The sequence below is a fragment of the Carassius gibelio genome, chromosome B14, assembly GCF_023724105.1.
Source record: "Carassius gibelio isolate Cgi1373 ecotype wild population from Czech Republic chromosome B14, carGib1.2-hapl.c, whole genome shotgun sequence".
Lineage (NCBI taxonomy): Eukaryota > Metazoa > Chordata > Actinopteri > Cypriniformes > Cyprinidae > Carassius > Carassius gibelio.
The window spans coordinates 18,478,158-18,492,832 of record NC_068409.1 but is presented as its reverse complement, the minus strand read 5'-3'; the positions used below and the strand labels follow the sequence as shown (position 1 = coordinate 18,492,832).

General features: G+C 37.9%; 1 protein-coding gene across 2 annotated transcripts; it reads left to right on the top strand.

The window, feature by feature from the left end:
* The first annotated feature begins 249 nt into the window (after positions 1-249).
* LOC127971475 (matrin-3) lies at positions 250-13,178 on the top strand. 2 transcript variants are annotated; one of them, XM_052574500.1, is made up of 21 exons: positions 250-397; positions 2,925-3,810; positions 4,190-4,251; positions 4,590-4,628; positions 4,716-4,819; positions 5,062-5,123; positions 5,857-5,973; positions 6,098-6,223; positions 6,301-6,462; positions 6,756-6,880; positions 6,970-7,546; positions 8,275-8,395; positions 8,529-8,548; positions 8,651-8,773; positions 9,035-9,163; positions 10,806-10,928; positions 11,013-11,143; positions 11,228-11,519; positions 12,126-12,279; positions 12,553-12,668; positions 12,851-13,178. In XM_052574500.1, the coding sequence occupies exons 2-21, from the start codon at positions 3,046-3,048 to the stop codon at positions 12,902-12,904; spliced, it is 3,402 nt and encodes a 1,133-aa protein (XP_052430460.1). In that variant the 5' UTR covers positions 250-397; positions 2,925-3,045; the 3' UTR covers positions 12,905-13,178. The 2 variants fall into 2 exon arrangements, with proteins under 2 accessions (XP_052430460.1, XP_052430459.1); XM_052574499.1 differs by having other exon boundaries at positions 11,228-11,555.
* Positions 13,179-14,675: the final 1,497 nt, after the last annotated feature.

Here is a 14,675-nt window from a genome sequence, read left to right as displayed (position 1 = left end):
TGTTTAACTGCACGTAGATCACAAACCTCTGAAATAGGTTGATAAATGTGAACGTTATCGTGTTTTTATTCAGTAAAAACCGCAGCTCCCCCGTTTAACGTACTTTAATTTGTTTTAAGGCAGTCGAGTCTAGCCCTCACTAACATGGCGGACGCGTTGACGTATCGCGGCAACGGCTCAAAGCGGCCAATGAGGCGTCTAGGTATTTAGAAGTGTGATATTCTTTTTAAGGAAAACTATTAAGGGCTTTTATTTTGTAATTCATATCGGAAGTGAGGAACTCCTTCGTAGTCATTTCCGCCTTCACGTTGTGCGCAGTTGCTCTAGCAGTTGATCGCGTTTCACTCCGTTCGACGTTAAGGACTTCAACCCAGAGGTTGGGAAAAATAAAAAAAATGTAAGTAGAAACACGGTGCATTTTAATGACAGATATGATGTTATACGTTTTGTGTTTTAAGTACAGACTATAGCTAATCCGAGCTGCAGAGTTACTCGTTTAAAGGTCGCGGTGTGACGTTAGGGCCTTGTCTTGTGCACGTTTAACGTTAACGAAGACCCGTGGCCTTTTATTGTTTTTCTTTTCTTTTTGTTTCGTTTTTGTTTTTAATCAACATAATTCGTCCAAGTTTTGTGTTTAAAGGCGGATGTTTGCTTGGATTTAAGCTTAACGTTAATGTTACGTGATTCGCCTAAATAACGTTTTTACACAGTTTCGCGGTTAATGTTAGCGGTCCTAAAACGAGAAGAATGTTATTATCGTAGCATCGGATTGATGCTCAGCTGACACTTTACATATTTAAAGCGGAAAAAGAACTCTTTTCGATGTGTTTTTGATGTGAGATATCTCTTTAACACTTGTAAGGTTTCTGTCCAAGACATTCTCTGTATTTCTTTCACCTGCACTGAAGCTGGATAGTAGTGCCATTGTCATATTTACACATTAGTGTTGTATTCATACTCTGCCTTTTTTTTAATGCCCAGTTCCAGTTCTGACTTCCACTGTGCTGATATATTTTCTTTACTAATGCATATAATTTCAAACTAACTTAATCAGTCTTCAGTAATGCCATAAAACGTTCAAATCTTATCAGCTGTTGCTATTTGAATGCCTAGTTGTACCATATTGTTCTTATCTTTCCACCAATCCTCTCTGGTCTTGTCATCAGTTTGCATTGCATTACAGCTCCGAAAGTCTTAAAACATAAGAATACATGCATACAGACCCTTTCCACTTCTCATGTTCAGAATGTGAAAGTAGTTCCTCTCCACTCTTTCAGCGGCCATTTTTAAGGAATAGTTTTTTCCCTCTTGCTATGAATTAAACAAAAGATGGTGAACAACAGCATAACTTTGATTTGAAGGTCAACTGGATTTGAGAATCGGCAAAAAGGACTTTTTATTTACAGGCTTCAAAGGGAATTAACTGTAACCCTATGAATTACTGCAAAACCAGTATGAAAATGAAATAATAATAATGTAAAATGAAATATTTAAGTAGGTTTGTAACAGTTTGTAATTATCTTTATTAATTAATTCCCTTTCATTTGGAAGGGGATTTTCACTTCTGGAACCCAGTTCCTTTCCTCAAACTTTAAAAGATAAAATCTTCTATTACTTTTCTAAGATTTGGCAAAAATATAAATCTAGATTGCATTAGACTTAAAATGTACCTCATCAACCTGAATGTTGTATTGCTTTTATAAAATGATTACAAAATATTACAAATGATAAAAACACATGAGGCTTTATCAATGCAGTTTTATGTGATATTCTTCCATAACAAATTGTTGCTACAAAAACAGCAATTTTCATTGGTTACTACACAGTGATACATGGCTGAAACTGTACTGACCAATCAGATGTAAGGACTTTAATTTTTGTAATTGGAAGAGTAACAAATATAAGTGCAAGTTAAGACTTTGAAGAAATGTTAAATGCCCTTCTTTTTTTAAATTGTTTTTGATTTACCTTTTTCTCACATATAGTGCCTGCTGTTTTTGATTATTCGCGTCCATGTGAAACTTTCATTTATACGGTTCATCAAAACGAATGCTTTTTCTGTGTTTTTTTTTTTTTTTTTAATTGGTCTATTTTTGGTGTTTGGCCACATCGTAACCACTGGTTTTATACTAATACTGATACTGTACATTTCTGCCTGTCTTATAAGACACACTTTTCTCATTTCAGCTTTCCAAAAACCGAGATGACAACCTTCTGAATAAAATAATAGAAATATAAATAGCTTGTCAAGTGAGACACCATTATGTGTATATATATATATATATATATATATTTCCCATTTTTGACATTTTTATACCATCTTTTCCATTACAAACACTACAGTTTGAAATCACAGTTAATGTGTAAATTTTCACTTTTCTTTGGATGGAGATGCATATCTTGTTCAGAAAATCCTGTGCTTTCTTTGCACCCCATGTGTTTCACTTGAGCCCAACTATTGGCTGTTATCAAGACCTCTTGATGCCAAATTATTTAAGTGCTAAAGTTGATTAGCTTTGATTCGGTTAAATTTGTTCCGTTCATGGATTTCTGATTTGTAGTTTTTGGTCATGCAGTACAACTTAAAGGCATGAACACTATCTCTCCCTGGTTCTCTCCTGACCAAGAGACTTCAATGCTTTCCCTCTCTTTCCCATCCACATTTAAGGATCTAAATTTGATATTTTTTTTCTTCAAAGCTCTATTGTACTTTCCCAATAAATTACTCTTCATGGTACTTATAAATCTTCATTTTATGGTCTATTTGGTCAGTGTACCAAACTATCCACTGTCATTTGTAAATAATTTTGACTTCTGTTACTTGCATTGTATGGATTTGTGGAGCTCACTGTCTTGCTTTCCTATGCCACTGCTAATCATTTCGCGAGCATGCTAGAAATCATTGCTCCATTGTGTTTCTGCAGACCTGTTTCATTCTGGAGGAGCTCTCTTTTATCGATCCAGGCTTAAATCGACGGATTGTCCTTCTGGGGACTTTTTGATTCGCTTTGTTCCTCTCTTTTTCTACTCGTCCAGAGCGCCGTCATGTCCCAGAAACTGACCGGTGATGATGCTCAGAAAGGCTTTGCTGTTGGCCGTGGGCTTTTGGCAGCCGCAGAGACTTTGAACTTTAGTATGGGTGAGACACACTCGGACCCCTACGGCTCGTCTTCCCAGTCTCATGGCATGTCTGGTTTGGGTGGAGGGGATGGAAAAGACCATGACTCTCAGCTCTCCCGCCGAGCGGGCAGCCACATTAGCAATACCATGAAACTGTTCGCCAGCCTAGGCCTGTCGCCCACCGATTTGGACGCGCTGGCGCAGGTCCCAGAGGAGAACATCAGTGTGGAGACCTTGCCCCATCTTATCATGCAACTAAAGAACCGCAAGATGGAAGCCGGCCGCCGCATGTCTGGCGACATGTCAACCCTTTCTTCTGAGTCTTCATACAGAGGCGGTCGAGACGATTGGGGCAGCTCGCAGGGCGGAAGATTGGACCGTTCTGGAGGACAGGCTCAAAGCCGCTCGCAAGGCGACTTCGGTTATACCTCCACACAAGACTCGTCTGGTCGTGGATACGACATGTTAGATTACAGCAGCGGTAGCGGCAGAGACCGCCAGTATTCTGATCTTTCCCATGACTCCTACCGCAGCCTTGGCATGTCGACGTCATCGGCATCTGACGACATGTTCATGCACAGAAGGATGAGCACCCCGTCTCAGGGAAAAGTGCAGGATTTCTTGGGAGTCATGCCCCTCATGTTTCCCCATCTGTGCTCCCTTTGTGATTTTGATGTGCACTCTGTCATGGTGAGTAATTCAAGCCGCTTGTCTTCTGCACACACACTTCTTTCTTCTTGAGTCCTGCTTATTGAAGAAGACCCTCTTTAAACATCATTTGTTGCATTTAAATAAACAAAATTGGACATGAACTGTTGTTAGCTGTATTACTGACTTCTTGGTCTTCATGCTTGGCTTCAGTTAGGACAGTTAGTATGTAGATCTCTTTTCTGGTCCATACCAGTACTCCTTTGTTGCTCGTACTTTTAGTCAAAAAAGGGGTAACTTGTCAAGTTAGCTCTGAGCCACTTTGTCAAGCCTTGAATTGTTTAGATCTCACAGCATGTGCAAGCAATGTAGTTAAATTACTTTAAGATAATTTGTTCCCTCTTTTCCTGTATTTGTGAAGGAATGGACTCAACACACGAATGGGATTCGTCACTCTGAAAACCGCAAACTCCTTCTGCAAATGTAAGTTTGTTTAAAAGAGGGTTAAAAGAAATTATGAAGCAATTCAGTTTGTCACCACGAATCAATGAAAGTAGACCCCTCCAAATTCATAAAGATAGTGACTCTAACATTGTAGATATTTAAATGCACTCATCAGCCTACTCGTAATATAAAAAGCAAATATAAAAAACCTTTTACTTTTTTGTTGTTGTTTTGAATGTAGCCTTCGATATCGTATCGAATTCTAGTGCATTAAGTTGCAATTTAAGACTTCTACACATGGTTGCTTTTGCAGTGTTAAACATTTAGAGCTCAGCAATTCAAAAGGACCTGAAAACTGTTTCCTGTTGTTTTTATAGGTACCCAGACTGGGACCCTCAATTGCCCTCCAGTCGCAAGTAAGTAGTACTTTCATAAGTGTGATGCACCCTGCTTTTAATGAATAAAATAGTTGCATTAGAGCATTAAAAATAAATTCTTCTCAGGTCAACGTCCCTTTCCCTTGAAACGAAAAGTCGATCGGATGGCTTGTTGGGGGCGGCTCCAATTGGTGCCGGTCTACAAAGAACAGGGATGAGCTCCAGCTGGGGTAAATAAATCTGTGAGAGAGGATGCAGTCTGGTCTAAAGCAATTACTTTCAACAATCTTTTTCCTGAATCAGCAATCTACTTTTATTCTGTGTCTTTTAGGGCAGTCTGTAATGTAAATGTCTTCTGTGGGTTTCACTGGTTAACAAAAACAGTACAGTTTACTTGGAAGATGACAAAACATTGTCATGTGATGCATTGGCTAATTTGGGTCGGTTGAAAATCTTAAATAACTTTTTTCAGGATCTGATTCCAGTATGGGAATGACAAGTAAAATGACGTCGTATTCAACAGTACCACCCAAGGTAATAATGTACTGAAAATGTTTTCTTTTTGTTGTGATGTTAAAGGTGTTGTATAGAATATAATTGTGCTAAAGCATACAAATACCATATGGTATCAGATATTTAGGATACATTTTAAATTCACATACTTGTTTCTCTGAAAAACAATGCTACATTCAGTTATTCTATTTTAAAAAATGTGTGTTCTGTGTCGAAATGTCTGTTTTTGTCTGTGTGACTGCCACTTTAATCAGTAGTATTTCAACACTGTGCTTTCAGTTTGCTGAAAACACAGGGTATTGCACCCATGGAAGCTTTCAAACAAACTGGGTCAGAGATCACAGATTCTAGCCAACCTAAAAAGTCTCTGCATCCATCTAAAAATCTCTTTGACCAGTGGAATATTATATGTGGATAAATCAACTCATCAAGTTACAGTACAAGACTTGTTGCCTTTTGCTGTCAGTTGCACTAATTTCTTTAGAGCGTCCTCAATCTGGCAACCTGTGTAAGTGTAGTGTCTGAGGAGGAGGGTGCAGGAGAAATGACTCTTTAGTGCTTTGAATTTGGAATGCATTACCCATTTCAACAACTAGGTGTCTATTAAATATTGCACCTTTAAAACTGTGTAGCATTGAAATGTGTCTGCAATTAACATACTGGTGTATTTATAAACGGGACTTTTTTTTAGGTCTTTTGATTAAGTGGATCGGTTATCTTAGTGTTTGTACACTTATTAATGTGTTTGTTTCAGATAAGAAGTAGGGTGGTCGTCGCAAAATACGAAAGGAAGCCGATGTCTCCAAACAGCCTGTTTGCCCTGGCAAAACCCTTTGGCACCATCTGTGAAAATCTGATACTGAAGAACAAGGTAGTACCTGTACATATTTGAATTAAGTCATTTTACCTCATTTTGGAATGTGAATGCCCATAATTAGTATCTGTTCTGAGTGCATAATGTTTATTACATTCATTGTTTATTGTATTTTTCAAAGGCTTTCCTAGAGATGCAGACTCATGAGGAGGCTTTGGCCATGGCCAATTATTACCAGCGTAAACCTGCCATTTTGCATGGGAAAGAGATACACATTTATTTGTCAAAGGAACTGATGGTTATTGAGGTAAGAATGTTTCTTTTAAGAGTAGAAGTTCTACAAATCAACCAGTCAGCTAAATCTTATTTGCGTTATCGATAAAGAAAAGTGGAAGGTCGGACAGAGAAACTAGGCCCATGAAGAGAGGCATCAGCCAGGTGGTGTTTTTCTCCAATTTACCACGAGGTGGTGAGAAGAAAATGGAGCTCCTCACAATAGCTCGTAGATTTGGCACGGTTGAGAAGCATCTCTTTCTGAATGATGAGGTAAGTTACATATGCAGCATGCATCTTTAAAATATGTCCTGTTTCATGGGTTTCTTTTAGGGACTGAGTAAAACTACCCAAAATTATCCCCCAAATATATATATATATTTTATTATCTCTGACCTAGTAATCTCCTGCTTGCAAGTCGCAGGGCATGGAGGGATTGCAAAACTAATCAGATTACACAGAAAGCTCCCATGAAAAGTTTTTGGCCTTATATTGCAAAAACGCTGGATATTTGAAATTCACGCTCAGTTGTGAGCTTTTTCTCACTTCGACTTATTTTAAAACAGGCATTTGTGCAGCTGAGCAATCCTGAGGATGCAGAGATGTTGGTGAAGTACTACACCATCAATCCTTTGACTATCAGTAAAAGATCCATTCGACTGAACATCTGCACAAAGTATAAGACTCTAACGTAAGTTCTCCTTCCTGTCCAGAGAAACCATTTACGACTTTAAAAAGAAAGCAAAATCAAATGTGCTGTAAATGTGCTTGATGTTCCAGGGTCCCACCAGGCAAAGGCGATCAACCAAGGGAAGCACCTCCCCGTAAGAGCAGCACTAGCAGCAGAACAAGTGATAAACCTTCATCGAGGACCAAGAGGTCCTCCTCTACATCCAGATCCAAAGGAAGCTCTGTTGAGAAAGAAGAGCAACCAAAGCCTGAGGAAGCAGAAGGCCTGGGCGTTGGGTCTGGAGATGAAGATGCTGATGTTATGGAAGCACGTGATGGAGACGAAGAGGGTTTTGAAGAAGCAGATGCAGAAGATGTCGAAACCTCCTGTGATCCAGAGCAAGCCACCCAACAGCAGGAAGATATAGACGACACCAATGTAGAGGAGGAGAATGAGGAGGAGGGGGAGGACCCTGAAGCGCAGCAAGCCAAAGATGACTCCCATGATGCCGAGACCGCAGAGAACCAAGAGGACTCTGACGAAAAACAAGAAGAGACTGAGGTGGAGGAACCTGCAGCATCTGAAGCAGAGCAGGAGGAGGACACTTCTGATCATCCTAAAGACCTCGAGGAACAGAATGAAGAACAGCCTGAAGATGAGGGTGCTGAAGAGGACAATGCAGAGCAGGCAGGACCTTGGCATATATTCTGAAATGCCTCTGTATAATTCTTTGTTGCTGGGATGGTTCTTAAAAAATTCCAATTGTTGTTTACTCTTAAATATGAAGAAGTATTAATGTAGATATATTCCACACGACAAAAGCGTAGAGTTTCCAGTGGTTGTCAGTCTCCAAAAAGAACCAAAACAGCTTTATTAAAAATATGCAGTAAAAAATAGTTTTACATTTACTGTAAAAAGCTTGCCACGGTGGTTGTCAGAAATGACTAAAAATACTAAAAAAACATATTACTTTGTTTTAAATTTAAATTATAATAATACCAATCTTCTTGAATTTGCAAAATCTGCATTTTAACTTCAGGGGACCTCTGGGAATGTCCTTTTACTGCTTTTCCACCATAACATGCTTTGTATCAGGCACCTCCCCCTTGATGAGTGGACACGCCCCTGACTGGTGATTGGCTACAAGTGGCGCTCAGTCTATTGCACTTTCAACCATTTTTTATTTGTATTATAGTCCATACATCTCATCTGTTGTATTCCAAGTCTTCTACAGCTGTACAGTTGTATGAACCATTTTTATTAATGTTGGTCGTCTTTGGAGCTTGACCAGTCCTGATCACTATTCATCACAGCATATATATTCTTTTTTAGGGTGAAATACTCCTCTAATATAAATTGCATGTTTTGCACTCATTTGACCTGCATTTCTATTGACTCTGTGTATTTGCTTGTAGGAGGGTCAAAGCGAAACCGATTTTCCTGAGAACATAGATGAGTTTGTGACTCTTGATGAGCTAGCAGAGGACGAGGACGCTGACAAACAAGACTCAAAGTCCAAAGCTAAAAACACATCAGGTACTGCTCTTGAGCAATGACAGTGGCTTTAGTGTTAAATTAGTTATAAATTGTTAAATTAAAGATCAAACCGTTTTTAGTTTCTGTAGTAAGTCCATTTAAATGATGCATCTTCTTATCTTGTATGTTTCAGGAAGCTACAAGGATAATGGAGTAAGTCACTTATTGCTTGTATACTGGAAAATTAATTTGCAACTTGTCTGTACATTGATGTACTGATTGTGTTGGATATTAATGTATGTCCTCTAATTGTAGGGATTGAGAGTTGTGAATGTCGTTGGGTTTAAACGTGGCTACGGTTATCTGGATGAAGTCCTTGCTCTTGCAAAGCCATTTGGTAAAGTGGTGCGGCACCTGGTTTTGGATGTGAGGCCTGAGGTAACCGCTCCCAGATGTGTCCTGAATAGTACCTCACTTTGCTGTAGCTTTCCCAAAATTTGTGCCATCCAAAAATCAATGCTAGATTATTTAATGTGTATAAGTGTTTATTCTGCATTGAAAGGCTGTGTAATATAGTGCAATTTGGCTGGAGAGAGTGTTTCTGTCATTCCTCTCTGCTATAAACCAAAGAACAGTCTGTGTTCAATGAATTATGCTCAAATAGCCTGAAGGTTGTTGTTTTTTGGTGCTCTGTGTTAGGCCTTTCTGGAGCTCTCCAGTGAACAAGAGGCAAAAGCGATGGCTAATTTCTACAGTGGAAATGTCATGCCATCTGTGTGTGGAAAGCCTGTGAAGGTCTATCATTCACAATCCTATCCAACCATCCAGGTAAGACTTGGGCTTATTAAAGGGATGGTTTACCCAAAATTAAAACTTGCTGTTAATTTACTCACCCTTTAGACCATCCAAGATGTTGGTAAGTGTTTTTTTTTATTCTGTAGAACAGTAAAGAAGATTTTTAGCTATAACTGCACTCCTTGCTGATTCATAATGTTCAAGTCAGCTGCTGCCTGTCTTTAAGAATAAGAAAATCAAATCAAGGGAAACTAAACTAATACCCCTGGCTCATTACGATATATTTGATTCTTATGAATCTGTCTGTGCAAGAAACTGATCACTATTTACATTAATATCTGTAATCCAGAGCCTCGGTTAAATGTTCCAGAGTGATGTCTGATTGCAAGAGTCAATTTTTTTTTTTTTTTTACCCTTTTTTTGTTAGTTTTGTTTTGGTGGACTTGTTAAACCAGTTCATCAAGTCAGACAAATCATCTGAAACCGTTTGCGGCTCAAGCAGCACAGATGTACAAGTTAGTTATCCAAAACTCACTTCCAGATGCCTGACAGTCACTCCGACTGGAAATGAGACAAAATACAGGCATATCTGGCCCTGTGATGAATGAATCATTCAGCGCTCCGGCTCCTCCTAAAGTCACTGAACTGAGAAAATAGTTTGTCTTGGACTGAAGACGAGCCGCTCATATGCGCATGCAAAAAATTAAGGTTTTATGAAAAAGGTGAGCTGTTGAAGAGCAGTTTTTTGACTTCATGTGTTTGAGATGTGTAAAACATCCACTTCACATAACTGGTGGGTACTTTAATGATAATTAGGTATACGTGGCTTCATTGCATGATTAGGTAAACCGACTTCAAGAAAGATTAGATTTCTTAGATCAGATTCAACTTTATTAAAGTCAATATGCAGAGTAAAACTACAGAGCTAATGAAATGCAGTTAGCATCAAACTAAGTGCAGAGTAAGTGAAGCTATGATTTACAGAATGTACAGTGGAGTTGCTATAAACAATATTAAGCAGAATATGAATAGGATTGCAATGAAGGATTGTGTATATATACATTATGAACCGCAGCAACGAAAGAACTGGTAATAAAGTTGGTTGAGTGTACAATAGCATTGTAAATGTATCCTATACAAATTATCAGTAGTGCAACAATATTTTTATAGAAATAGTTTACTCTGTGTTGTACAGTAACAACGTTAGACCATTTACAGTGTAATAGCTTGAGCATTGTACAGTGTGTGCAAAATATGAGTAGTATTTGTTTGTGGAAAATAATCAGATTTCCCTGTTTCCTGAGGCTCGTGATTACAGGTAATAGTGTTGTAAATAATGATCAATTTCTTGAACAGACTGATCGTTTCACTTCATAAGATCTCAATATATTGTCATGAGCCTTGACTATTAATTTTGCGTTCCCTGATTTTTTTTATTTAGTATTTTTTTAATATATATTAAAAAAAATGGATAGCCGCTACCTTGAACATTTCAGCAAAAAAAAAAAAATGTAATGCTCAGTTGACAAAAAAAAAAAAATACATCTTGGATGTCCTAAGGGTGAGAAAATCAACAGCAAATATAAATTTATGGGTGAACTATCCCTGTAACTCTCCGGGAATACTGAATCTAAAAGGAGCAGAATCTAACACGGTTTCTGTGTAATGTCTACAGAGCGGCAGAGTCATCTACGTTCGTAATATTCCATCCTTCAAAGGCTCAGATGCCTTAATTCTGAAAATCGCAGAACCATTTGGAAAAGTTAAGAGATACTTTCTGAACCGAATACGCAGTGAGGTAATGTCAAAATTTTACACTTTCTGGCGGATACATAATCAAAATAAATATGGTGTTCAAAATATCTGTGGTATTTTTGCTCAGTGCTTCATTGAGATGGAAAGATGGGAAGATGCTGAGAAAATGGCAGAAACCTACAAGGAAAATCGACCTAAATTTGAAGGCAAACGACTGCTTGTCTACATGAGCAGGAAATACAAGCAACTCAAAAATGGGTCAGTTGTAAATTCAGATTCCTTTTTTTTTTTTTTCAAAGAATGTTGCATGGCATCTTTTTTGACAATATAATCTTCTCCCAGACACAGACCTCCAAACCCAGAGCCTGAGGAGAAACGGCCGCTCAAGAGGGAGCACTCCAGAGAGCCTGAGACACAGAGCAACTCCTCTGGCAAAAATAAGAATAAGAAAGAGGAAGAGCCTTCTGTCAAGAAGATGAAGGTGGAAGAGCCTGTCACTGATAAAGCTGAGAAAGAGGAGAGCCAGGAAGAGAAGGAAAGCCAAAATGTTCCAGCAGAAACTGTTCCTGAAGTGATGAGCGAGCCAGAGGAGGAACAAAGCAAAGAAACATCAGAGCACCAGAATATGGAGACTGTGAGTGACCTCATTAGTCCTTCCCTTTTGGATGAGGTTAGCAATCTTATTTATGAATGAGCTCTGCCTTTAATAGAATGAAAATTTACTGAAACACACCCTCAGGACATTTAAAAGGTATATGAGTTAGTTTTTCATGGGAAATGATTTGGAGTAATTTAGCATTACATCACTAGCTCATCATTGGATCCTGTGCAGTGAATGGGTGCCGTCAGAATGAGAGTCCAAACAGCTGATGAAAACATCACTTCATCAATTAACACCTTGTAAAGCAAAAGCTTCATGCTTGCAAAAAAACAAATCCATCAAAACATTTATTACTACTTTATTATGGTCCATCATCCATAATAACTCTTCCTCCAGTTAAAAGGTTGTCGCATCTGCAAAAAGAGAAAAATATGCACATATCAAAGCAGTGTTTGTAAGCCAAAACTGTTATGAACAAATATATGGGTGGATTTTGAGAACATCAGAGAACAACAGGGATTGGCTTTTTATAGATTATGGAGTCGTATTTTGATAAAATGGATAAGAAGTAGATCTAAGAGTTTTCAAAATGCTCCCAACAGTATGTACTTGATTTATCTACTGCTTTTCGTTTCCCAGGAGCCACAAGATGAAGAGACTGAAGCTACTCCCCCTGAATCAGAAAAGAGCGAGAAGACGACTGAGGAAAAACCCATTACAACAACACCATCTGAAATAAAGCTTGACACTAGCCATGCTACTCTTGAAGCGTATGATCCTAAAGTCCCAGTGGGTAAGATGGCTTTGGTTTTTGCAAAGAAATAAGTTTGACGTAACAAACCTGTGGATCGAGTCTAGTTCAAGAACGTGAAATGAAATAATCACACTAATATATGGCAATAAATCAGTTGGGATTTGCTGTTAAATGCTTTAAATGAATCGATGCATGTCTTATAAGAACGCGATGTGCCCTGACTTTTTTTTTTTTTTTAGTCACTATTTGTGTAATATAGTCCTGATAGATTGCTTGTAAGGAGTCTCATGAATCCCGTTCCACCCGTCTCAGGTGTGGAGTTTGTGAAGATGGGATATTACTGCAGAGTCTGCTTCCTGTTTTACTCGAATGAAGACACCGCAAAGAAGATCCACTGCAGCAGCCAAGCACACTACGATAAGCTTAAGGTCACCATTTCTTTGCATCTCATCATCACGTCACTTGTAATGCACTAACTGTAAAAACATAAGATGTCAGAAAAGGACAGGTCTAGATTATGTATTACTTTGACTTTGTTATTAGTAAATATCAGAATTATTACATGGACATTTTTGGTTCTTTTTGAAACCAATGTTCTTTTTATCAACAGAAATATCTGGAAAAGGAGAAGGCCAAAGCACAGAGTAATGGAGCGAAGAAATGAACCATTCAGCTGGAGCATCTCTTAATATGTCCCTTGTGCTATGTTGGTGTTTTCTGTGAATTTTTGTTTGTTTGTTTTTTTTTCTAAAAAAGATTAGACTGAGGTTTCGCTCTTTTTAAAGTAGTAATGAAAGATGACACATTGATAAATCATATTCCTGCCTGTTCTGTTATAGAGATTTAGATGTGTAATTTTAACACATTTTACACCTTAATCGCTACTCCTACAGCTGTATTTTTTCCCTTTCTTTTATTAAATTTCAGCATTCCTCAGACTCTGACTCTTTAATATTGTTTTTTTCTATTTAATTAGTATTCTGGGAAAGGAGAACCTATTCATGGCCCTATTTATGTAGTCAGAGCATGCATTAAATCTGCTAATGAGTTAGTCACAACAAGGTAAACCTTTTTGTGAAAATCAATTTCTCTGGTATATCATTTAAAGGGTTAGTTCACCCAAAAATGAAAATTCATCCATGTTTTACTCGCCCTCGAAGCATCGTAGGTGTTTGTGACTTTTCTATCAGACGAATCCGATCGGAGTTGTATTAAAAATGGTCCTTGCTCTTCTAAGCCTTTCGATTGGGTAACATGGTGTCTGTTATCAGCAGTTCAGAAGACGTGAAATAAAGGTCACGCATCTGTAATGAAATGTCCCTCACACGGCTCCGGGGGGTGAATAAAGGCTCACTGTCTCTAAAGTTACATGCGATATTGGTATACACTTTTTTTTTTTTCTAGCGTGAATAGCATTTCAGGAGAATGACTTGGTCATAAAAACAACCATAAGCTGTTCATCTAGGTCTCAACTATAATGCACACCTTTTACATTTTTTTTTATGTCTTAAACTGTAACTGCTATGTAAATTCTGCTACTTTTTCTAATGTTTTGTAACGTTAAACCTCAATTGCATTTGAGAAGGAAGGCACTTATTTTTTGTTAAATATATGTATTAAAATGAATTGTTCAAATATTTACTTAATCTTTAATTTTTGGCCACCTTTTTGCTCTGACTGACACAGCCCCTATAATCCCCTATAATAATAATAAAATAAAAAAAATCTGGACATCACAATCCAGTCCTGTTTAGGGCACCATTTGGCCAGCAGCGTTCCTGCTCTCACATTTTCCAGAGGCGCACTCTGGACTGGTAACTAATTATTCGATGGTGTTTTGGTGCATTTCAAGGAAGTTATGTAAAATGTGAAGTAAACGTTATATTTATATGGTTTAAAGATCAGTTTTATTCAGGTTTGTAGCACTAGGTGCAAATTTTTTATCTGTTACCTATTATACCTACTATTAAAATGTTAAACCCTTTTGATAAATTGAATCTTGGTGTATGGGCATTTTACGACAGATTTGATGTGTTGACGATACAACCTGGGCCATTGTTTACATCCGAGCTGTAAAGTTCCAAAAAGGGTAAAGCGGGATGAATTTATAATATATATAATAAATAAAAAAGTGTGACCTGACCAATTTAAGGTTGGAATGCTGGTGACGAATTAAAGAATATTTATGCTCCTGTTTCCTTAATGCGAGACCTAATTCCTGTTACATTTGGTAAATAAAAAAATGTCGTCATACAAATGAGCAGATACAAACTAATACATTTATTGTGCATAAAGGGTGAAAACATTACTGTAGTATTAACCCTACCACTATATAACTATATCACAGTCATTATATTATGTGTTGTGTAGTGCGCATACTGCACTAAAGTGCACCGTGTGCACTAAATCTGATTTACAGTCGGTGTTTCAGGAGA

Coding starts and splice junctions, on each gene's coding strand:
- LOC127971475 (XM_052574499.1), top strand. CDS start 3,046: ATGTCCCAGAAACTGACCGGTGATGATGCTCAGAAAGGCTTTGCTGTT. Junction 9,164..10,805: donor AATCCTATCCAACCATCCAG/GTAAGACTTGGG, acceptor TAATGTCTACAG/AGCGGCAGAGTCATCTACGT. Junction 12,669..12,850: donor CACACTACGATAAGCTTAAG/GTCACCATTTCT, acceptor TTTTATCAACAG/AAATATCTGGAAAAGGAGAA.